We start from the raw sequence: 26,693 nt of genomic DNA, 5'->3' as shown, positions 1-26,693 counted from the left end.
TATATATTTTAATTAAATCGGTTTCTAATTGTATTTAACGTTACAAACATAATATGTTACACTCATCCAGAGTCTTAGTTTAGGCTTAAGGTAGAGTTATCAAATTTATCCCGATAACGGCGGTAAATAAATTTTTAAAAAATGTATCACGTTAAAATATTTAACGCAATTAATGCATGCACTGCACGACCCACTCACGCATTGTCGCGCTCAATCTGTAATGGCGCCGTTTTACCTATATAGAGAGCTAAAAGGCAGCGTAAAATGAGTAGAGTGAATTTTGGCAGCCTTTGGAGCCTTTTTATAATTGGCTAATGCCTTACAATCCCTCTCCCTACGACTAAAAATATTGTGGGAAGCAATGTGAGGAAGCAAGGTAGTAATTGATCTTTTTCTTAACACCCTATGTTATCTCCCAACGCAGAGAAGATATATCAATTGGTAGCACTACGCACATTCATGGTTCCACTTCCCATCTGCATTTGGGCATGGCTGCAGTATCATTTACTGAAAGCTCAACAAATATACTAGATGGCAATATTTAGTCACGATATACAAAGTCACATTTATCCTTTAAGAATTACACGTCTTTCTATCCGTGGATCGCTCTCACAGAAAGAATGTTAATAATGTAAATGCCATCTTGAGGATTTATTGTCATAATAAAAAAATACAGTACTTATGTACTGCATGTTGAATGTATATATTCGTCCTAGTTTTATTCCTTTTTTTCCTAATGCATTGCCAAAATGTATATGATCGGGAAAAATTATCGGGAATGATTGGAATTGAATCGGGAGCAAAAAAAAAAAAAAAAAAAAAAAAAAAAAGCAATCAGATCGGGAAATATCGGGATCGGCAGATACTCAAACTAAAATGATCGGGATCGGATCGGGAGCAAAAAAACATGATAGGAACAACCCTAGTTCATATTCTTGAGAAATGTAGCCCTGCCCCCCGTTCACCCATTCTGTTTGGTTCTAGTAATGTCCCAAAAGTGTACATGCAGGTTATGCTGTTATATTGGCCCTACCAATGAGACCAAACCTATGTAAAAAACATGACAGGTCCAATAGATTTTCTAACACGCCACTAACCTGATGAATATGAGATCATGCCAATGTGTAAATATATGCTTTAGAGTCTGCAGCTGTGTTTAGTACGACTCTGAAAGCAGGGTGTCACGGAGTCAACGGAGTGGAAATTAACAAAGACAAATCATCCATCTTTTCGCCAAGAGACCGCCACTTTACACAAGAACAACCAGGGAGCATAATTGAACACACTCTGGAGACGCGACAAACAAAACAACGTCGCACTCCGCTGAATCGCAGTCACATAAAATCTACATCCTGCAATGAAACAGGCAAACGTTATGTATAATCTCCAACAGGGGTGTGACAATATATCTTAAAAGGTGATACAGGTAGTCCTCGGGTTATGACCTACATGAGTTCGACTTTACAATGCCTGCTTCTCTTGTGTTGCTTTTTTTTAATGTTGACTTTTGTTTTGTAATGCATGCTTTTACTTTGGCGCAGGAAGTGTAGAACAGGAAGCGAATGCACACAGACGAGTCGAGTGACAGAGGTGACAGCCTGCGCGCACATTTCTTGCTTGTGAAGCATCCAGCGGCGACGGCTGTATAGAACCCCTTTTGTACTGTTTATCGTGCGTTTTCAATTGTGGTGGAATATTGGTTGCCATTAGTGCTGCAACGATTAATTGATCAACTCGAGTATTCGTTTAGAAAAAAAGGTTCGAATTAAATTTTGCTGATTCGAATATTTGTTTGATTGTGGCGTTGTAATGGTTTATTTCGAAAGTGTTTGCATTCAGTTTTATTGGTTTGAGTGGATACAGTGCCCTCTAGTCTGTTTCATTTTACATGGGTGAATCCAGCTGCTCCATGTTAAGACCAACATAAGGTAAGTTTTTGTTTGAGCTAATTTTTTTTTAATGAAATCATAATTTAGTTTATGAGTATATTTAGCCATTTATTGCGGGAATATGTGTCTGAACCATTTGTTAGGAGCATTGTAAATTAAAAAAAAAAAAAGTTTGTGTTTTATAGCATTTATGGCATAGTTTTATAGCATTTAGCGGACTTTTGCTATGTAAGTTAGCCAATTGTTCTTTTGTTAAACATAGATCCTTATTTAATTTTTTTTTTTTTAAAATATCGTTTGAAGCTCAGCTCAGGTATTTTGATTTTTCATGTTCCTTAGCCGATTACTGGATTATTCGCAAACTAGTTCATCGATTAATCGACTACTAACATAATCGATAGCTGCAGCCCTAGTTGCCATTGACCTCCATGGATGTCCGATCCGTTTGAAGTGGGAGGGATGGCAGCAAATGAACATTCCCACCGCTGCCACCCTCCCACTTTAAACGGATTGGACGTCTACTTCTGACAAACTCAATCCAATTCACAGTACAAGGATGAAAAAAAGCATGTTTTTCCTGTTTGTTAGCCATTTTGTAGAACATCCTAGAAAGATTTCCTGACCAATATCATTAACTTAAGCCACGCAGAGGATCCCACCACTAACTTCTATTATACAATAACATATTCAGGTTAATGTATTTTCATTTCAAGTCCGACAAAACTGTGTCTTCATCTTAGCACTTAAAAAGCCAACAGAAGATGTAAACCAAATGAGCGCCAAAGCATGAGCCAGCAGGTAGCATTTATGGCTATTTTGCTAATAACTGCCTGGAAGTTCACCTGCCAATCAGTCTTTGTTAGCAAGGCAACGGCTGCGCTCCTCTGGTGGCTGCAGTCAGATGGCGGAGAGGAGCGGGCGGATAAACAGTGATTAAGGAAGGCCATTTAGAGAGCCTGGCAGACAGGGAGACCTTGAAAAGCCAGCCAGCCACAACATTGTTTATGTGATATCGACTGGGCAACACATACTTTGACACGAGCGCATGTTCGCTGCAGGCTTGGTCAAATGGGAACGTCATACACTAGGAAATGGTCAAAGAAAGAACTCTACGGTCCCTAAGAGTTTTAAAATGACCAGCAATGAATTCATTAATAGTCAATCCCTAAAATACTGTTCCTATTACATTCCTGAGTGAAATGGGATTCCTTAGTCTTTTTAATAATTAGAGAGAAGTTTCCGTGGTACATTGGTATGAAAAAGTATCTGAAACTTTTGGAATTTCTCACGTTTCTGCATAAAATCATCATTAAATGTTATCTGATCGTTGTCAAAATCACACAGATGTAAAAACAGTTTCTGCTTTAACTAATACCACCCATTTATAGGTTTTTAAAAAAATATATATTTTAATGATGATAGCCAGCAAACAATGACAGAAGGGGGAAAAATAAGTAAGTGAACCCTTCGCCTATAAGGAGACAAAGAGCAATTAAAACCAATTTTTACCAAACAATTTAAGTCAGGTGTGTGCCCAATCGCTGAGGAGTGGTTTGAAGCTGCCCTGCCCACTATAAAACACACACCTGGTAAGAATTGTGTTGATGAAAGCATTGTCTGATTTGGCATGGCTTGGTCAAAAGAGCTGTCTGAAGACCTGGCATCGAGGATTGTTGATTTGTGTAAAGCTGGGAAAGGATGCAAAACCATCTCTAAAAGTCTGGATGTTCATCAATCGACAGTCAGAGAAGTTGTATACAAATGGAGAGAATTTGGCACTGTTGCTTTTCTCTCAAAGAGTGACCGTCCACCAAAGATGACGCCAAGAGTTAAGCGCAGAATACTCAGAGAAGTAAAAGAAGAACCCTAGAGTGTCTGCTAAAGACTTACAGAAATAACTGGCACGGTCCAATATCTCTGTGCACACATCAATTATATGTAAAACTATGGCCATGTGTGGTGTTCATGGGAGGAGCCCAGGGAGGAAGCCGCTGCTGTCTAAAAAACATTGTTGCTCGTTTAATGTTCGCAGAAAGGCACTTGGACACTCCAACACAAGTTTTGGCAAAATATTTTGTGGACTCATGAAACCAAAGTTGAATTGTTTGGGAGTAACACACAACGTCATGTGTGGAGGAAAAATGGTACAGCTCACCAACATCAACATCTCGTCTCCGGAAAGCACGGTCGAGGGAGCATCATGATTTGGGGCTGTTTTGCTGCCTCAGGGCCTGGACAAATTGGAATCAGTAACGGAATAATGAATTCAAATGTTTATGAGGATGTTTTGCAGGAAAACCTGAGGCCGTCTGTCAGACAGTTGAAGCTAAAAAGAGGATGGATGCTGCAACAACACAATGATCCAAAACACAGAAGCAAATCAACTTCAGAATACACGTTCTGGAGTGGTTAAGTCAAAGTCCAGACTCGAACCCCATTGAGATGCTGTGGCATGACCTAAAGACAGCGATTCATGCCAGACATCCCAGGAATCGAACTGAAGTACAGCAGTTTTGTAGAGAAGAATGGGCCAAGATTAGTCCTGATCGATGTGCAGCTACAGGAAGCGTCTGGTTGAAGTTATTGCTGCCAAGGGTGCTGGGGGCACAAAATATTAAATGTGATAGTTCACTTATTTCCCCCCTTCTGTCATCGTTTGCATACTATCCTCATTAAAATATAATAAATGTTTTGGTGGTTTTAGTTAAAGCAGACACTTTTTTCATCTGTGTGATTTTGACAAAGATCGGATCACAGTTGATGATAATTTTATGCAAAAATGTGAGAAATTCCAAATGGTTCAGATACTTTTTCATACCACTCTAAATACAGCGACACCTTTGGATGCTTCACAAGCAACAAATGTGCGCGCAGGCTGTCACTCGGCTGCTCTGTGTGCGCGTAAGTGGGGTAGGCGAGTCTGTAGATGCATTCGCCTCCTGTTCTACGCTTCCTGCGCCTAAATAAAAGCATGCATTAACAAAAAAAGTCAATAAATAAATAAAAGCCTATATGATTGTGATTTTATCTTGAGATGTGAGAAATTCCAAAAGGTTCAGATACTTTTTCATACCACCGTACATTCACTTGATGCACAAGCACATGAGACAACAGTATCGTGTGACAACCTTTACACATTGATTAAATCATTCAAAAACGGAATTTACAAGCTTTCTTGTCACTCTGAGGCTGACAGAAACTCATTTATTCTTAATTGTTGGCATTTATATCATGTTATGTATGCATTTGTGCCAAGAGCGTAGGTTTGGTCTCAACATTAGTAGGGATGATATAACGGCATAACCTGCATTTACACTTTTTTGCTGGGGACGGGACATTAATAAGACGAAACAGATTGGGTGAACGGAGCTCAGGGCTACATTTCTCACGAATATGAACATAATGATCATAATTTTCGGACTATAGGCCTCTACTTTTTTCCCTTATTTTGAATCCAGCGGCTTATAGTCCAGTGCAGCTTATTTGTTGATTTATTTAGTTAATAGGTAACACTTTCTTTGACAGTGGTGTCATAAGACTGCCATAAGACCATCATAATTATGACATGACACTATCATGGGCATAAATGACATTATGAATTATGTGATAACTCCATTTATGTCCAGCTCAGATCTTTACATCAATTCAAAAGTGAGATCATTTGCCGGACAACACAAAATGACATCTGTCATAAGCATTCATTAAGGCTCATGGCAGTGTCATGTCATAATTATAATGGTCTTATGACAGTTTTATGGTGACACTGTCAAATAAAGTGTTACCAAATACCATAATTACCAATTAATAAAACAACTGGAAAAGTAACTGAAGAAATAATTTGCACAGAACGAATTTGTATTGTTATTTACTTCTACAACACTGCAATGCATGTTAGGAGGCATGTTGGACAACAACAGTGTAGACGGCAGGTGGCAGCAGAGGTTGACGGTCTCCCCCAAGGGAGCAGTAAAGGCCAAATGAAGCTTCTTAAAGCATTGAAGCTTTGCAGCCAAATGGTTCAAAGCTTCATGGGGGTTCATTTGATCTTATAACAGTCTAATAGTGCTTCTGTCAAATATAGAGTTACGGGTTAATATCTTTTGGCGTAAATATCCCATAATATAGTGAGGACATCTGTGGGTTGGAGTCCAATGCGCCTTATCTATGAACAAATGCCGTTTTCGTGTCAAATTTGGTGGGTGGCGTCTTATTATCAGGTGCGTTTTATAGTCCGAAAATTACGGTAATTTGTAGGCTATATGATCAATGCAAAATAAATCTGTATTGACTTATACTAACTTTCATATGTATTGGTTGAAGTGTTACACTGTTCGATTCAAACCTTTGGTTTCGAAAACTACTAAAGAAACATTTAGAAAATTTCCAGAATAAATGTCAGGATTTTATTAGCAAATTTAAATTGCAATATTTGAACATAAATTATACTAACATACAAAAAAAAAACTTGTTAATAATCTCTTAACTATCCAGGAATGCAAAAAAAATAAACATTTGTCTTAAGACCACTCAACATTGTCGAAATAAATAAAATATGAAAACCTGAAAAACCTTCATAGTCAGGGAATAACAAAAATAAATAAAAATAGACCCTTCCTTCAGGTGGAGCAATACTGCTTTTGTCCACAAGAGCAGCCAAACTCAACAAAAAAAAAAAAATAAAGCTTCTTTGGGCTGCTTTAAGACCAAACAAATAAAATAGAAATAGACTTAAGTTTTGCAGGTTAGTAATTTCCCACAGTTTAATGTTGTGCCAACTCCAATGCAAGTCGGACTTTCGGTAACAAAATAAGTGGTGTGTTCCCCACCTCCACAACATTGACATCTTTTTACATTATTTACAGTTGCTGCTGCTGGCCGAAAAAACATCTAATATCCCTCTTTTTCAAAGGAGGCGGAGGTGGTGGCATGTTGTTGTCATCTTGTATTTCTGCCGGGGCTATGAGTGTGTGTGCGGGTTGATGGTGCTCAAGTCATCAGTCAATCAAACTTGTGTTTAAGGAAAAAAATGGACTGGCACAATCAGCAAGTGCATTGAACAAGTGCCTCCTTGTAAGGATATCAGAGCAATGCGATTGGATGCAAATATGACCATTCACAGCACAAAAACACGTAATAACCTTTTCTTATAAACCACACAAACCTTGCTGTCAATCTCACTGCTGCCAAGAGAGGTCTGGATGACGTAAAGTAAAGCGTCCGTCAGGCCGTCGCACTCTCGCATCCTCCGTCTCGCCTCCTCACCTGCGGAGCTGACGTTCCTGCAAGAAACATAGACCAAAAAAGAGGTCAGTTATAGATTTGATTAGATTTTATTGGAGTAACGAATGTTGTGACCAGTCAGTTTTATGACTTTTAATCACCTACTGACTCCTACAACAAAATGTCCGGTTCTTTTTGTAAGGCACTTCATCGGTGAAGAAGACAAATCGTTCATTTTTCTTGAGTCTTCTGTTTAATATGTCCATATGAATTCAGAAAGTTTCATCTTAGGACATGTTTTCTGGCAATGCCACCCTTCCTTCCAGATGGCGTGGATCATGGGTTGCCAGTCTCAGACTGTTGCCTCTTGCACTCCAAGAAGCTGATGGTGGAGCCTCAGTGGGCCTGGCTTTGGCTCTGTGGGCCTGGTTGGTGTCATCTTAACCCGGTCCCCTTGGGGCAGAAGTTTTGCCCTTCCTCCTCCATGGGTGAACCCACTGTTCTCCATGAGGCGGCGATGCAACTCCTGACACCAGATGACTAACATGCAAATACAGCTAAGTCTGTTTATATTTGGACTAGGGCTGTCAAACGATTAAAATTTTTAATCGAGTTAATTAAAAATTAATTAATCGTAATTAATCGCAATTCAAACCATCTATAAAATATGCCATATTTTTCTGTAAATTATATATATATTTTCTGTAAAATAATTTGTTGGAATGGAAAGATAAGACACAAGATGGATATATACATTCAACATACGGTACATAAGGACTGTAGCGGGCATTTCACTCTACTGTCATTTAAATCTGTCTATGCTGTCCTCACTCCGAAGCATCTACTTTTTCCAAAGCTAGACAGCTAGTGAACGACGCCTTAATAATCAGACTTCTTCCTTTTTCATCTGATTTATTAATAAAATGGCCTCAAATCACTGTCCTCTTTAGACCGCAGTGAAACTACAAAAAAAAAAGTACACAAGCATTCCATTAGCAACAACGTTAGCTTAGCACGCTATACAGGTTTACTAAACATAAACAAAAAGCGTCTCATACAAAAAATATAACATTTCGCTTTCTAACATAATATGTACATTCTTTACAACAACCATACTTACGGACAAATCTTGTCCAAGGATCATATAAGCACAACATTACAACGTAGGCGTCAGCCCGAGACGTCGTGCAGCCATATTGAACTGGCAAGAAAGCAATAAACCATGTCGCAAAGCGACCACAAGAGTTCGCTGTTAGACAGCACAAAAAAACCTTGCTTTAAAACTTACCAAAAGGCAGAATACTGTCTGAGCGGGACATGTGCGTTAATTGCGTCAAATATTTTAACGTGATTAATTTAAAAAATTAATTACCGCGCGTTAACGCGATAATTTTGACAGCCCTAATTTGGACATTAACAGAAGTTTTCTTTGTTCAACTGTTTAATGATACATTGCAAATATTCTTCCACGGCTTCCACGCTTAACCAAATTATGGCAACAAAAGATTATGGAGAAGGAGTGGCTCAACTCATAATCCAAAGCTTCCCAGACCATCTGTAAAACATTACAGAGGCAATCAGATGCTTTGGCCATGCATGGCTGCCAATGGCACAGGGTCATTGGTGTTTATTGGTGATGAAACAGGACAAAAGCAAACAGATGAAATCCAAAGTGTTCAGTCAGAGATACAGTACTATTCAAATCCAGCCAAATGGAGACAAATTGATTGACTGGCATTTCATACTACAGCTGGTGATGATACAAAGGTTACTGCACAAAACAACCCAACTTAAAGCGGAACAGAAGTGGAGCATTTTTAAATGGCCAAGTTATAATTATTGCTTATAATTTAGAAAGGTGAAAAGACAAACAGCAATCAAAAACTGAAGCAGTAAGGACTTGAAGACTTAAATGACTTCCTACCAAGATTTAAAAATCCACTTTTTATGTAATGAGTTCTTCCATTGTGAAAGATTTCTTGGCTTCAGCAATACGGTTCGCCTTGAGATATGACGCTCTCAGTGCATTCACAATGACTTAAGTGGCCCTCAATCATTGTTTCTGTCCTTCATGCTCTCGCTTTATTGTTTCCAAAGTATTCCAGGGTGCTTAGTCTCTTATGTATCGAAGCAGCTTTGAAGGATTCATTGCCTCGTTTGCTAGCTTTTGAACACATATTATGCAGTGAAGTTTTTATTTTCTACGATGTTGTAGAATCCTCTTCTGGCTCATCAAGTAGCCTTTTCCGTTTAAAAAAGCTATTCAATGACGAATGGTTTTCTGTCATCTTCGCTAGCATGTGGGCTTATTATTTCCGGGAACAAATCTGATGCGCTTACGTCTAGAGATGTCCCCATCAATCGGCATCCCGTTCGATCGGATCCGATCACGTCATTTTCAAAGTATCGGAATCGGCAAAAAAATATCGGCAATGACTTTTTTACTATATATATATTTTTTAATTAAATCGTTTTCTAATTGTAATTCGACGTTACAGACAAAATGTCTTACATTCATCCAGAGTCTTTAGTTTTGGCTTAAAGTGGGGCTGTCAAATTTATCGCGTCAACGGCGGTAATAACGTTAAAATATTTAACGCAACTAACACATGCGCTGCACTACCCACTCACGCATTGTCACGTTCGATCTATAATGGCACCGTATTTCGTATACATAGAACTAAAAGGTAACATATATGAGTAGAGAGAATTTTGGCAGCCTTTGAAGCCTTTTTTTTTTAATTGGCTAAAGCTTTGCAGTTCCTCTCTCACCGATCAGATGTTTCGTGGGAAGCAATGTGAGGAAGAAAGGTAGTAGTTGATCTTTTTCTCAACACCTTATTTTATTTCCCAACGCTGAGAAGATATATCAATTGGTAACATTACACACTGTCATGGTTGCACTTCCCATCATGCATTTGGGCAGAAGTTAAATGCCTGAATTATCATTTACTGAAAGCTCATAAAAATCCACTAGATGGCAATATTCAAAAGCCAAGTCTCACTTATAATAATGTATCTATTTTTTTTTTTTTAAATTAATCATTATGTTTATATAGATTAATAGACTTAAAATAAATGAAAGCTAAAATATCTCCCAACGCAGAGAAGATATATCAATTGGTAGCACTACGCACATTCATGGTTCCACTTCCCATCATGCATTTGGGCATGGCTGCAGTATCATTTACTGAAAGCTCAACAAATATACTAGATGGCAATATTTAGTCACGATATACAAAGTCACATTTGTCTTTTAAGAATTACAAGTCTTTCTTACCGTGGATCCCTCTCACAGAAAGAATGTTAATAATGTAAATGCCATCTTGAGGATTTATTGTCATAATAAACAAATACAGTACTTATGTACTGTATGTTGAATGTATATATTCGTCCGAGTTTTATTCATTTTTTTCTTAATGCATTGCCAAAATGTATATGATCGGGAAAAATTATCGGGAATGATTGGAATTGAATCGGGAGCAAAAAAAAGCAATCGGATCAGGAAATATCGGGATCGGCAGATACTCAAACTAAAACGATCGGGATCAGATCGGGAGAAAAAAAACATGATCGGAACAACCCTACTTATGTCATTATCGAGGATAAGCGCATCTATATACATAAATATAGATGCTTTATGCTAGCTCCAATGGATTTCAATGATGACATCCTATTCAGTTTTATTATGATTTCTATAAAGTAGACAGACAGATTGGTGTGTCAAGAGGCACAGGCAAGAATGTGGTCGTTATTAAATCATTTATTTTTGTGCAGCACGGTAGCAAATGCGCCACAGACCCTCGGCCCGGTGGTTGGGGACCCCTGCTGTACACAACCAAATTTAAAAAAAAAACTTCAACTTTATAAGTCTGTAGCTCGGGCGTAGGTTTGCATTGGGACCGTAGCGACATAACACAAGCAACTTTTCAGGATGCTGAAATTGTCCCCACCAACTTTTAAGCAACCTTATTTGCATTGTATAATGAGTTCCACTATACAGGCACATTAATTTAGATTGTCTTCCCATATGTTGTAAGGACAGAATTGACCCTACCATTATTAAGTGAATTATTTTCATTAAATTCGGACTGATTTACCCTTTTCCAATTGCTGAATGTGCCGGTCCATCCCCCCCCTCAAACGCAACAACATGCCGCCTCAGCCAAATTAATGTAAAAAGATGTCAATGTTGTGGAGGTGGCGAACGCACCACAAATTTTTAGGGATGTCCTGATCACACCCGAGTTCAAGTCACATGATTTTGAGAATCTCCCGATAATGAGTCCAGATCCGATACTGAAAAAAAAGTTTTCAATATGTTACTCTCCCACCGTGCCGCCTTCATAATGTGAATTATTTTTAAACAAGAAAAACATAGGAAAATGCAAGTCTTTTATTAAACGCTTCAGTGAGTCGACTCAAATCCGCTCACACTGCTCACTTAAACACACACAATTAGATGCTCCAGCACACTCCTGCCAGTGTTTAACAAGCTAAACGATGATTGACACATGCGCTAGCTTGAAGGTAGCGCTCCCAAGCTTCTCTGACAAGATCAAAGCTTCACCGCCTGTTAACAAGCGAAACGATGATTGACACATGCGGTTGCTTGAGGGTAGCGCCCAAGCTTGTCTGACAAGGTCAACGCTTGTTCACGCCCTCCCAGACCACCTCAGAGCCCCGCAGACAGTGGATGCATTTAAAAAAGGACTAAAAACTTACCTTTTTCAAAAAGCTTACGCTGGCTAATTTTATCTGATTATCTTACTTTTATCTGATTTGTATCTGATTTTATCCGTGTTTCTGACTGTTTTTTCTTTTGCTCTTTTATTTTTAGTCTTTTTATTTTATTTTTTCACATGATAATGTGCATGTTGAGATTTGTTTTTAAAATGTAAAGCGGTTATAAATAAAATATATTATTATTATTATTAACGCTGTCAATCGTCGTTAACTTTAACAAGCAAACTCCAACTGCCTGCAGACCAAGAAAAGCAGCAGGAGGAAGAGTGAGAGGCTGTCTGAGCATGAAGCAGAAAAACATAACAATATTTTCTTAACGACCCGATCCTCTTCACCAGAGTTTGATCGTCTGAAAAATGTTGAGATCGGCCCAGTTTTCGATCACATGATCAGATCGGGACATCATTACTAATTGAAACTAATTGAAAGTCCGACCTACATCAGAGTTGGCATAACATTAAACTGTGTGAACCCGCTAACCTGCAAAACTCGTGTTGGAAGCTGCTTAGATAGAAGTGTTGTCCTGTGTGTTTTCTACTGTTAACATTAATTAAATTGTGAGAAATGCAGTGAACTTTGCTGGAAACTATAGAACCAGAAAAACGTGAGCAAGAAGCTGCTTAGAGAGAGAGAGGTCCCAGTCTGTGTTTCACAGGAAAGTGTTGACAGTCAAAAAAATAAATAAATAAATGCTGCTGCTAGAGCATGTTTTGACTTTACACTTTTGAAACCAAATACTTATTAGTAGGGTTGTTCCGATCATGTTTTTTTACTCCCGATCCGATTTTGATCGTTTTAGTTTGAGCATCTGCCGATCCCGATATTTCCCGATCCGATTCCTTTTTTTTGCTCCCGATTCAATTCCAATCATTCCCGATAATTTCCCCCCATCATATACATTTTGGCAATGCATTAAGAAAAAAATGAATAAAACTCGGACAAATATATACATTCAACATACAGTACATAAGTACTGTATTTGTTTATTATGACAATAAATCCTCAAGATGGCATTTACATTATTAACATTCTTTCTGTGAGAGGGATCCACGGATAGAAAGACTTGTGACTTTGTATATTGTGACTAAATATTGCCATCTAGTGTATTTGTTGAGCTTTCAGTAAATGATACTGAAGCCATTCAACCCAAATGCATGATGGGAAGTGGAACCATTACTGTGCGTAGTGCTACCAATTGATATATCTTCTCTGCGTTCGGAACTAACATAAGGTGTTAAGAAAAAAAATCAATTGCTACCTTGCTTCCCCACATTACTTCCCCTGATAATTCTAATCGCAGGGAGGGGGATTGTAAGGTTATAGCCTATTAAAAAAAGGCTCTAAATGCTGCCAAAATTCACTCTACTCATTATATGCTGCCTTTTATCTCTCTAAATGGGTATAACGGCGCCATTACAGATTGAGCGCGACAATGCGTGAGTTGGTCATGCAATGCATGCATTAATTGCGTTATATTTAACGTGGTACATTTTTTAAAAATCAATTACCGTCGTTATCGGGATAAATTTGGTAATCCTATATTAAGCCTAAATTAAAGACTCAGGATGAGTGTAACATATTATGTCTGTAATGTTAAATACAATTAGTAAACAATTTAATTAAAAAAAAAAAAAAAAAATTTAAAAAGGCATGGCCAATATTTTTTTTGCTGATTCCGATACTTTGAAAATGACGTGATTGGACCCGATCGATCGGCATCCCGATCGATGGGGACATCTCTACTTATTAGTGCATTAATTTAATTATTAAAAAGTATACAGGTAGTCCACGGGTTATGACGGACCCTACTTACGCGATTTCGACTCGACGATGTACTGTTTATTAAGCGTTTTCAATAGTGGTCGAATACTTGGAGCGAGTTTATGTGATTGTTTTTGATGATGTGCGGATGCTAACTGATACATGCTAATTGTTTGTTATTGCTGTATCAGCAGCTACTTGAAAACGCAAATTTGAATAGCTGTTATTGAAGATGAGACTGATTTAATTGTATTTTCTTTTAGTTTTATTGTGCAAATGTTGATGTCATGAGCAGCTGGACAAAGTCAGCAAACCACAAAGACGTCTGACACCGTCAAGGCAGAAATGGAACGCGTTCGTAAACCGGGGACTACCTGTATTTATATTCTGCATTATTTATTTAAAAATATTTTTATTTGCAGCCTATGCAGACACATTTTGTCAGATAAAAATACATTAATCACTGGCACAGACCAACATCTCTGTGCACACATCAACTATATGTAAAACTATAGCCATGAATGGTGTTCATGACAGGACTCCACGGAGGAAGCCACTGCTGTCTAAAAAAAACATTGTTGCTCGTTTAATGTTCGCAAAAAGGCACTTGGACACTCCACAGAAGTTTTGGCAAAATATTTTGTGGACTGATGAAACCAAACTTGAATTGTTTGGGAGTAACACATAACGTCATGTGTGGAGGAAAAATTGAACAGCTCACCAAAATCAACGCCTCATCCCCACCGTGAAGCATGGTGGAGGAAGTATCATGATTTGGGGCTGTTTTGCTTCCCCTGGGCCTGGACAAATTGCCACAAAATATTCAATGTGATGGTTCTCTTACTTATCCCCCCCTTCTGTAATTGTTTGCATACTATCCTCATTAAAATATAAAAACCTATATAAGTGTGATTTTATGCAGAAATGTGAGAAATTCAAAAAGGTTCGGATACTTTTTCATACCACTGTACATTCACTTGATGCACAAGCATCATAATCGAGGTGAAAAGGTTTAATTAATCCCGGTTTGGTCTTATTAATGTCCTGTCCCCAGCAAAAAGTGTACATGAAGGTTATGCTGTTAAATCGTCCCTATTAATATTGAACCTACGCCCTTGGTCTGTAGACAAGTCTGGCTCTATTTGTCTGATGTACCGCCAATCACAGTGACATCATGATTGAATAAACTGTCACCTTTCCTCTTATTTGCACTTTGAAGTTATTTAGGCACTCCGTAGCAATTCACTCGCCCTGTACTTGTTGCTAACCTTTACATGTTCTGTTATTTTTTTCTTCCATTTATGGTCTTTTTCCCATTACCTGGAATACGTTATATGCTCCACGTTTAATTACAGTTGTAATGAAATTCCCCCATGACGGGGTTGCACAAAACTATCAAAAGAATTATCAAACTAATTAGTCACTTGCTGCTCCAAGTGTTTGTCTCATACTGTATTGCGAACAGATGACAGACAATAGAAATATATTGACGGCATGTAGCGGCGTCCATTCATCACGCTGGCATTATAAAGTGATCACAGCTCTCTGACTAGTCTATGAAATGAGGGCAATCCTTTTATTATTGTGATGAGAATGAGGTGAGGGAAAGACACAAGAACTCAATTAAAACTTAACGTCTGACGCTTCTAGCTTTCCAAGAGAAGGTCAAGCCGTTTTCACCAGCGCTGAATGCTAATAGGCAAACAAGTCGCTGTTACATAACTGGCTGCAATGTGACAATTTTTCTGCAATCTCCGGGAAACAGTGAAGACTTACTTCATTACGATTAATAAAGATGCTTGCTTAGCTTTTAAATGTTTTGTGAGATAATTGGAACATTTGCTTCAGACAAGGATGCTTGTGGTCTTTAGCTAGAGGGGCTACAGACCAATGCTGTTCTCAGGGCCATGTGGCAACAAGACTCCATACATGTGGAAAAAACCCTCTGTTCCAAGATATATGTTAAAAAAACAAAAAAAAAACAAGCAGACAAGCTAAAAACACATGTTAAAAAAACATACTTATGGGAAAGGTGCTGGGTTTTCTAGCAGTAGGGCTGGGAACCAAAAGTGGTATTTGCGATGTGGCAAAACGGGTTTTGCCATGTGAAATTTTTATTGGCATGTGGCATTTTTTGCCATGTGGAAAAATGGATTTAGCCATGCGGCATTTTTTTTAGCCATGCGGCATTTTTTTTTGCCATGTGGCATTTTTTTGCCATGTGGCAAAATGTATTTTGCCATGTGGCATTTTTTTTGTCATGTGGCAAAATGGATTTTGCCACGTGGAAAATTATTTTTGCCATGTGGCAAAATGGTTTTTGCCATGTGGCAAATTATTTTTGCTATGTGGCAAAATGGTTTTTGCCATGCGGCAAAATGGATTTTGCCATCCGGCATTTTTTTTTTTTTTTTTGCCATGTGGCAAAATGGATCTTGCCATGTGGCATGTTTTTGCCATGTGGCTTTTTTTGCCATCTGGCAAAAGGGATTATGCTATGTGGCATTTTTTTGTCAGGTGGCTAAATGCATTTTGGTTTGTGGCATTTTTGGGGGGCAATATGGCACTTTTTTGGGGTATATGGTAGTTTTGCAGGCCGTGCACGTTCATACCAGTGACGACTATGCACGTCCAAATTTCCCATTCATTTTAAACGGCAGAAAAACGTGTGGCTGTGATTTTTGACCACGCAGTTTACATTAGAGCGCATTGACATTCAACTGGCACCCAAGTCAGGCTATGCCATTTACGGCTATGCACGTCCAAATTTTCCATTCATTTTAAATGGCAGAAAAACATGTGTGACTGTGATTTTTCTCCATCCACTTACCATTACAGTGCATTGACATTCATTGGAACACCCAAGTCAGGCTATGCCATTGACGGCTATGCACATCCAAATTTTTCATTCATTTTAAATGGCAGAAAAACATATGTGGCTGAGATTTTTGACCATACACTTTATATTATGGCGCATTGACATTCAACTGACACCCAAATAAGGCTATGCCATTGACGGCTATGCACGTCCAAATTTTCCATTCATTTCAAATGGCAGAAAAACACGTGGCTGTGATTTTTGATAATACACTTTACATTAGAGCACATTTACATTCAACTGTCACCCAAGTAAGGCTATGCCATTGACGGCTATGAATGTCCAAATTTTCCATTCATCTTCAATGGCAGAAAAACGTGTGGCTGTGAGTTTTCAAAAAAAAAAAAGGTACATGGCAAAATCCATTTTGCCACATGGCAAAAAAAATTGCCATATGGCAAAAAAAAAAAAAAAAAAAAGCCACATGGCAAAATCCATTTCGCCATATGGCAAAAAAAATGCCACTAGGCAAAATCCATTTTGCCACATGGCAAAAAATACCACATGGCAAAATCTATTTTGCCACACTGCGAAGAACTTTGTGCCACATGGCAAATACCACTTTTGGTTTTCGCTGTCTCTCTAAAAGGTAGGGTGATTGTTGGGTTGAAGTCGACTGACGGAAAAGCAGGCAGCCTTGCCGGATTGTTATCAGAGCGCTTCATAAAATTGTATTGGACCACACCTCTAGAGACGCCAAATTCAAGTGTTTCATTATCTTCCATTGCTCCAGATGTGGTAAGTGAAGTAGCCATTGCATCCATTCTTAGAGAGACTTGAAATTAAGCTATAAACACTCGGTACATAATGGCATCCTACTTCATGCTAAGTTGAAACAAGACAACTGGATTTTCTTGTTTGTTAAAACATTTCACTTGTGCTTTACTTTTGTCCATGGCCTACTTTCTCCAAACACATTGATCAAGTGATGTTGAATCCACTTCAGGTGTGCTCAGACTGACATTTTTTGTTTTAAACTGTATGATGAATAGTGAAAGAAATGGCACGCAATTCATCAGTCTGACATCGCCAAAATAACGACGGAATTGTGAATGAGATGCTTAATCTTGCTCTGTCGTTTCTCTTGCTGGGCAATTATTTAATGATGCAAACTAATGAGTTCTCCTGAATTAATGAGGGGTGACATCTTTAATAGAAATAGGTGAGAGTCGAAAATTGAATAGTTAAAGATTGGAGATTACTAGTTAAAATTCAAGAAATTTTCAGGTCTTCTATCACAAACGCACACACACTCACACACATTGGCAGGCAGGGTATTTTCTCTCGTTTTCATTCTCTCTGGTGCATTAAGCGTAGAATTTTCCATCTGAATTCCACACACAATCAAACCGTGACATCCTTGTTTGGCTTTCACATTTCAAATGGAATACCTCTTCAGTGGTGGATAAAGTACTCACTTTTATATTTACATTAAAGTGCAGACACAGGTGCAAAAAAATTACTTGCCATGTTTTTGTTTTGTTGCGCCATGTTTCACGCGCGCAATGCAAGCTGCGGGTGATGAAGCGGTTGGCCTTGACTGGAAAATAGCTGTGCTAGTTAGCAAGCGAAGCTCAAGCTAGTACGACGACTGGCATGATTTTGTTACATTCTGTTGCTGGTCATATTGTTATGTGACAGAGATGTGGGATGAGTTCCCAACGTCGTACCTGCATTCAATTCCAACTCCTCAACAGTGTCTTTAAACCGATCTTAGGCGGCTTGCCAAGATATTGACTTGCTGCCATTTGACAGTTTGTATATCCCTAGTGTCATCATTGCTTAGTTTTTTTCCGTTTGTCTGCCTTTCACCTTGGTTTTCCCTCGTTTATTACCGTAATTTCCCGTATATAATGCGCACTTCTTTCCCCAAAAATGAACTTGTAAAATCATGGTGCGCATTATAAACGGGTACATGGATGGAGACAGAAATATATATATATATATATATACTGGACTGTCTCAGAAAATTAGAATACACAATATTCTAATTTTCTGAGACAGTCCTGTACATTAATCCACCATTTAAAGCAGGGGTGTCCAAACTTTTTGCAAAGGGGACCAGATTTGGCGTGGTAAAAATGTGGGGGGCCGACCTTGGCTGACGTCCTTTACATAGAACAATATACAGGACTGTCTCAGAAAATTAGAATATTGTGTATTCTAATTTTCTGAGACAGTCCAGTATATAAACCTTTTTTTTTTTTTTTTTTTTACTGACACAGCCACGTTGTGTTGAAGAAACATATGCGGCGATCCGTTGCTGACCATTACGGTACGTGACGTCATCATTTTGTTCTCACTTTCATTTTACCGTATCAATCCATGGAGCATACATTTATTCATCATGATGAAATGAGCAAGTTATACAGCAGCCTTTAAAAGAAAAGTCACATCTGTTTTGTTTTCTCCTGGATTCTGGTAAGTTCAAATAGTTATCAGATAATATTACTACCGTACATATGGTCAGTTTATGGTAATGTTTTGAACTACCAATGTGCTATGCTTGTGCTGTGTTTCACCAGTCAGTAAAATGACATTTCTGTGTCTGTACACGAGCTCAGTTTTCTTGTAGTCTTCTATTTAGTGGTGCTAAAATTAGGGTGCGCGTTATACATGGGTACAATAATTTCTTGTTTGTTTGTTTTCATGTTTTTTTTGTGTGTGTTCAATAAACCCTTTTACGCAATCCCTATTATTGTTGTCTGCTTGCCGTCTGAAGTGAGGCGCGTCTTCCAACTCCATGATCAAGCCAGCCGCACTTTCTTTTCGGTTTCACTTCCAGGTTTTACCGCACAGACAGACAATGCATGTGTGTTGCGATTCCTTTATAAAGAAAATCATGACTAACATCACGCAGAAGTGTAGTCCTGTGGTTTATGTGCTTGTCTGTTGCGAGGGAAACGCGGGCTCGAAACCTGCTGGAGACCTTCATTTAATTGCTTTTGCTGGTCATTTTGTGAAATCTCAACAGTGTTGTCCTGCTGATCACTCTTCCGCTCGGGTTCAAATTGGAAGGGCAGAACCCACAACATGGAACTGTGGAAGTACTGCAGCGCTGCCCATTGACGTCACAACCCAGAGTGCATTGCGTCGTCAACAACAATGGCGACCTACTAGTTAAATTAATTTTGCGAATTTTATAAAAACAAAAACATTAAGAGGGATTTAAATATAAAACTATTATAACTGATACTAACATCATTCTTTTAAGAACTACAAGTCTTTCTGTCCGTGGTTCCCTTTAAGTAAAAGTACAAGTATCTGGGAAAAATTTTTACTCGAGTACACAAGTACTTACTTTTAAAAATTTACTTACAAGGAAAAAGTAAAACTTTCTCCCCCGGTGCAAAATATATGTGTGTGTGTATTTATATACAGTACTGTGCAAAAGTTTTAGGCAGGACACCTGCCTAAAACTTTTGCGCAGTACTGTATATTTTTATTATATTATGTATATACAGGATATACTGTATGTATATATTTTCCCCAAGTGGAAGCTTCCATGATCCTAATAAATAATAATTAAAAAATATATATACTGGACTGTCTCAGAAAATTAGAATACACAATATTCTAATTTTCTGAGACAGTCCTGTACATTAATCCACCATTTAAAGCAGGGGTGTCCAAACTTTTTGCAAAGGGGACCAGATTTGGCGTGGTAAAAATGTGGGGGGCCGACCTTGGCTGACGTCCTTTACATAGAACAATATACAGGACTGTCTCAGAAAATTAGAATATTGTGTATTCTAATTTTCTGAGACAGTCCAGTATACAGTACTGTGCAAAGGTTTTAGGCAGGTGTCCTGCCTAAAACTTTTGCACAGTACTGTATATATATATATATATATATATATATATATATATATATATATATATATATATATATATATATACACATGTATATCATATATATCATGAATATATATCGGTATTTAAAGAAAGAACCAGAAAATTCATTGACTGTTCAATTTTCTTTAAAACTGTGCAGAATGGAAAAAACAAGTAATAAAATCGACTGCACCGTAAACAGAAGCTTAACAAGCTCAAAACCCCCAAAACTTAGCTTAATGGCGGATTTCAAGCAACTATCAGGTGCATACCGCCACCTACTGTACAAGAGTGTGGTGGTTTTTATGGGTCAATATCTTGTTCACCTGCCTAATTTTGCTTGTACTCATGTTGCTGCCTCTAGTGCTCGGTTACGGTATACAATGATCCCTCACTACTTCGCGCTTCAAACTTAGCGCCCTCAGTCCATTGCGGAATATTTTTCTAATTAAAAAAATAAATGAATAAATAAATACAGATGAACTGTCCCGATCCGATCACATAGTCTTCCTCTCCCTCCTGCTCCATTTCTTGGTCAGGCAGTGCACTGGAGTTGCTCATTAAAGTTAACGATAATTGAAGGACGTTAAGGTTTGATCTTGCCAGAGACGCTTAAAAGCCGAATTTTTAAAGCGCCTTCCGCGTCAATCATCATTTAGCTTGTTAAACAGTTGCTGTGGCAACTCATTTTGTGTAAGTGAGCAGCTTAAGCGGATTTGATTGAACTCACTCAATGAAGCGTTTAATAAAGTCAAGCATTTTTCTACTTCATTCTTGTTTAAAAATAATTCGGTGGGACAGTAACATGTTTAAAACTTATCATAATTATTACATTTGAAGTGCTTAAAAACCATTCATTAAATCATATATGGCGGAAAACACTCAGGTGACTTGAAGTTCAGCTCTGAGACCCCCAATATAGCCAAATTTCAAAATCGTCCGATATGCATGTGTGATACATCATTGGAAAGCTTAAAATCTCTATTTTCTGGGGGAAGAACATTTTGAACAGGAGGGCATTTAAAAAAAAAAAAAAAAAAAAAAGTTTTTTAAACAGCAAAACCCTATCTGGAGGTGAGAGCACGCGAGAGCAGAATTACAGACGCCATGACTTTAACGAGATATTCTCGCGTACTTACCTTGTTTTCGAACCAAAAACTGAATGTAGCATGTATCAATGAGTGTCAAGACACAGCTGTGAATGGCCACAGCTGGATTTTTTGGGGATTTTATGGGTGAAACATGGTCATATACAGTAACAAGGGTCACGATGCAGAAATCGCAGACATCAAGGGGTGGTCGAGATTTCCTTTTTCATATATTTACCCTTTTAAACATTTTTTTTCTCAATATTTCTCTGTTTGGATCCATTATTTATCATCTAACATATCGGAGAAAATGTGACAGTAACAAAAAAAAATACAATTAAGCGATAGTTAAGAGGTAGATATGTGTGACTTTTTACAGACGCTCATTTTTTCATTGTGACGTCTTTTGTTCAAAAGATTAAAACGTGCGAGTGAATACTTTTTAAAGTTTTTTTTTTTTTTTTTAAACAAAATATTAGACATCTTTTAATGATTCTAAGCTAAAAATGACAGACATTTTGAATAATAAATATAATTAATTACCTTTTTATGGCTGGGTTGAAGCAAAAGCGGTTGCGCGACATCTGTAAATGGGTTTTCAGGGTAAAACGGACAAATTAAAAAAGGTTTGGGGGCTTAATGCGCCATGAATCTGCAATGGCAGCATATAGACATATTGTTCTATCAAAAACAACAGTTGTTTTGGCTTAAAATACAGCAGTTTCTTTTAAAGAGGAGTGCAAGAGCAGAAACTGCTTTTACAGTCTTGTCTGTGTTTTCCGCCATATACATACAAGTTTTAGTGATACTATGGGAATAAAAAAAAGTGAAAAAGCATGTCTTAAATGTATCTCTTTCCAATGCAAAATCTGAATAAATACATTGAACAAACACACACCCCAAAAAAAATTTTTGGGGGGGGGGGGGGGGGCAAATTTGCAATTTTTCACTTTTCGCGGCGGGTTCTGGTCCCCATTAATGGCAAAAAACAAGGGATTACTGTATTTGCTGGGGCTTAAAGATTGCGCCGGAGGTATGAAAACAAAACTATCAATTCACGATGAGAAAAAAAAAAGAGAAAACAAACAAAAGTAACGTGTAACGCAGGCGAACATTTGAAAAGTAGCGAAGTAAAAAGCACCGATACGTGCTGTAAAATGTAATGATGTAAAAGTACCACTTCAAATTTGTCCTCTAGTACAGAAACCCCAAAACGTATTTAAGTACAGAAACGAAATACTTTTACGTCGTTGCATTCCACCACTGCTTAAAGGGAAAATACAGTATCTATTTTCTCTGTAACTAAAGTTTCTTTTTGATTACATTTATTCATGTAAGCATCCAACGTGTACAGGAAACACATGGACACAAACGAATTGTTGGCAGATGGCTTTCTAATGTCGCTCAAAGAACAAATGACCACGGAGTGACATGAGAGCAGCTGGTCTGAGGTGGCTCGACACAGTCGTCCAACTCTATGTGTATGGTTAGTAGGGTCATCACCAGTTGGCTCTCACACACATAATCTAAAGCAAGTTCCTAGTGACGCTGTACAGTCTCGATTCATGCAGCCATTTATTACCCTGCATCAAGTGAGTGGGTGTCTTCACCAAACAGGAGACATAGAAGACTGTGTCTGTTTGCATGTGTTTTGTGTGAGGCCGATAAGCCCAGAAACAGCCCCAGACAGAAAATTGTGTACAGTGTGGAAACAGTATTTTTTTTATCCCCCTCTCTCTGAATCTTGGCGGTGAAGCACCACCCTGCAGGGAGGTAAACAGCGTTCAATGGAAGCTATTGAGAATATTGAAAAGCATTCAATGAACAACAAGGGCCCTATTTTCGTAAACGGTACCTTTGCGCTTCAGCGCTGCAAGTGTATTTCCATGCCAGCACTGCCCACGCCACACGTTTAATATTTTGGTAGCCTGGTCTGTGCCAATAAAGATGTACCGGCGCAGTTAAGGTGCGTCCTTCCGTTATAAGTGACGTCTTCATGGAAGAAAGACACACATTTAACTCTTCGTCAAAGAGAGGGTCTACATTTTGGCGCTATGTAGACCACGGATCTTGCCTTTGAAGTGAAATGGTGAAATGATCTCATTTTTGAATGTACTGTATGTAAAAGATCCGAGCTGGACATAAATGGAGTTAGTGACAATATTTTCAAATAAAGTGTTACCTATTAACCCAAATAAATCAACAAATAAGTCGCACTGGACCATTAGCCGCAGGATTCAAATTGAGGTAAAAAAAAAGTAGCGGTTTATTACAAAGCTCCTAATGGGACATCGGCAGAAATAAAATAAATTTAAGCCATCTGGTGCGCACCAGAATCTATATGGTAAACATTAGCATTATATAGCATTTAAACTACCGGAATTCTGCTATGCAAGTTAGCCAATTATCGTAAACATTAGCGTTTAAGCAAGTGTATTTTTGCTATGCAAGTTAGCCAATTGTTTTAAACATTAACATTATAAAGCATTTAAGCTAGCGGATTTTTGCTATGCAAATTAGCCAATTGTTATAAACATTAGCATTATATAGCATTTCACCTAGCGGACTTTTGCTATGCAAGTTAGCCATTTGTTGGAAACATTTGCATTATAAAGCATTTAAGCTAGCATATTTTTGCTATGCAATTTAGCCAATTATTGTAAACATTAGCATTATATAGCATTTAAGCTAGCGAAGATTGCCATGCAAGTTAGCCAAATGTTGTAAACATTAGCATTATATAGCATTTAAGCAAACGGATTTTTGCTATGCAAATTAGCCAATTCTTGTAAACATTAGCATTATATAGCATTTGAGCTAGCGGAGTTATGCTGTGCAAGTTAGCCAATTGTTGTAAACATTATCATTATCCAACGTCTAAGGTAGCAGATTTTTGCTATGCAAGTTAGCCTATTGTTATAAACATTAGCATTATATAGCATTTAAACTAGCGGACTTTTGCTATGCAAGTTAGCCAATTGTTGTAAAGATTAGCATTATATAGCATTTAAGATAGCAGATTTTTGCTATGCATGATAGCCTATTGTTGTAAACATTAGCATTATATAGCATTTAAGCTAGCGGACCTTTTCTATGCAAGTTAGCCAACTGCTGTAAACATTAGCATTATATAACATTTAAGCTAGTGTATTTTTGCTATGTATGTTAGGAAATTGTTGTAAACATTAGCATTATACAGCATTTAAGTTGGCGGATTTTTGCTATGCAAGTTATACAATTGTTGTAAACATTAGCATTATCCAACGTTTTAGGTAGCAGATTTTTGCAATGCAAGTTAGCCAATTGTTGTAAACATTAGCATTATATAGCATTTAAGCTAGCAGATTTTTACTATGCATGATAGCCTATTGTTGTAAACATTAGCATTACATAGCATTTAAGCTAGCGGACCTTTTCTATGCAAGTTAGCCAACTGCTGTAAACATTAGCATTATATAGCATTTAAGCTAGTGTATTTTGCTATGTAAGTTAGGAAATTGTTGTAAACATTAACATTATACAGCATTTAAGCTAGCGGACTTTTGCTATCCATGGTTAGCTACTTGTTGTAAATATTAGCATTATATAGCATTTAAGCAAGCGGATTTTGCTATCCATGGTTAGCTATTTGTTGTAAATATTAGCATTATATAGCATTTAAGCAAGAGGATTTTGCTATGCAAGTTAGCCATTTGCTGTGAACATTAGCATTATATTGCATTTAAGATAGTGGACTTTTGCTATGCAAGTTAGCCAATTGCAACAATGCAACAATTGGCTAACTTGCACTGCAAAATTCTGCTAGCTTAAATGCTATATAATTCTAATGTTTACCAGATTGTTTCTAGTGTGCACCAGAAACTATCTGGTGCGCTCGAGAAAAAATTCTGGTGCGAACCAGATTGCTTCAATTTATTTTATTTCGGTCGATGTCCTTTTAGGGGCTCTGTCGCTCATAGTCTGAAAATTACAGTATACATTTTGAATAATGGATTTGCTTTTCAAATAATGGCTTTTATCTTGACAGTTTGAATGGTGTTCTTTTCTGGAACACAGTGAAGCTTTAAAAATATTCAATATTTGGCATGTTGACTTCACGAGTGCATATAAAAATGTTGCAACACACATTTCAGACTAAGCGCAAACAAAAACATGAAATTATCAGTGACAGTCTTAAAATCCGTTTGAGAAATGCTCACTGGTCCGGGATGCCCCAGTCGAATGAGCTTGACAGGAGCACTCCAGAGTGCGCGAAGTGAGGATTAATGTTCAAGCTGCTGCTTGCTGATTAAGGAAAAAAATAAATCAACTCGTGAAAGGAAGGCAAAGTGGACATGCGAGATAATTTACGTATCTAAAATCTAACCTCTAATCGTTAAGGGGGAAAAAAATAAGTGAAGGAAAACCTTTTGATTTCTGTTTAATTAATACAAATATAACAATGCAGTGGCATGCACTTTCTACAGTGTGGATGGTGGGTTCTTTTACCTGAGGCAACCTGTAGCATTTCGCAGAACCTGGGAAGTATGAAGCTGGAGCTTGCGGTCGTCATGGTGATTGGGGGAGGAGTCCCAGTTGGAGTGGGGGATGATGACGCTGTTAGTCAGCACGGCCAGCGCATCCTGGATGATTGGCATCTTTAGAGCGTCACACGACGACAGGTTCCACAGGACGCCTGTATACAAAAGCCAAATGAACGAATTCGTTAACATGATGAATTTTCAACAAAATATTCTTGCGGTTAACAGCGCGTAGTTCCTTGGCTCCTCATCTGCTAACATGGCATTTCAAGACACATTTTTGAATTTTAAGCAGATGGTGACATGAACCTCTTAACCCATTCACTCCCAGCCATTTTCACCAGAGCAAGGCCCTTCGTTCCAGGCCGTTTTACTGGATTTTGACTGATTTTGCAAGGCCCACAGAAAATTCTGTTCTATTGCTATATAAACATGGAACCCACCAAAAGAAAGTTTAGACTCTTTTTTAAGCAGAAAAAAAAGTTGGTTCATATCTTTTTTCATTCTTTAGAAATCAGCATTAGAAAATAGGTTAGTTTGAGCAATTTTCCAATTTCTGATGAAAAAACGGAGAAATTGAGCTTTTTGTAAAAGCATCATTTCAAACATAACTTTGACTTATACACAGGTATTTTTTTTGCTTTACTTACATCCCAAACATCTGAACAATGTTTTCCTTTTACAAAATAAGATAAACAACAAGACAAATAGAGCTTTTTATAGCAAAGTAACAATTTATTTACACATAACTAACTGA

General features: G+C 37.8%; 1 protein-coding gene across 10 annotated transcripts in view; it reads right to left on the bottom strand.

Annotated features, from left to right (window-relative positions):
• The window catches only part of ctnnd2a (catenin (cadherin-associated protein), delta 2a), a 542,938-nt gene that overhangs the window by 98,730 nt on the left and 417,515 nt on the right, over positions 1 to 26,693 (bottom strand). For all 10 annotated transcript variants that reach the window (XM_057823756.1, XM_057823762.1, XM_057823757.1 and 7 more), the window contains 2 exons: positions 25,905 to 26,091; positions 7,051 to 7,168 (listed from right to left, as the gene is read on the bottom strand). In XM_057823756.1, the coding sequence (XP_057679739.1) occupies positions 7,051 to 7,168; positions 25,905 to 26,091 (305 nt within the window). The remainder of the gene's footprint in view (positions 1 to 7,050; positions 7,169 to 25,904; positions 26,092 to 26,693) is intronic.

Source organism: Corythoichthys intestinalis, chromosome 20 (genome assembly GCF_030265065.1).
Source record: "Corythoichthys intestinalis isolate RoL2023-P3 chromosome 20, ASM3026506v1, whole genome shotgun sequence".
Classification (NCBI taxonomy): Eukaryota; Metazoa; Chordata; class Actinopteri; order Syngnathiformes; family Syngnathidae; genus Corythoichthys; species Corythoichthys intestinalis.
The sequence above is the reverse complement of the archived record's forward strand: the minus strand, read 5'-3'. Positions and strand labels throughout refer to the sequence as shown.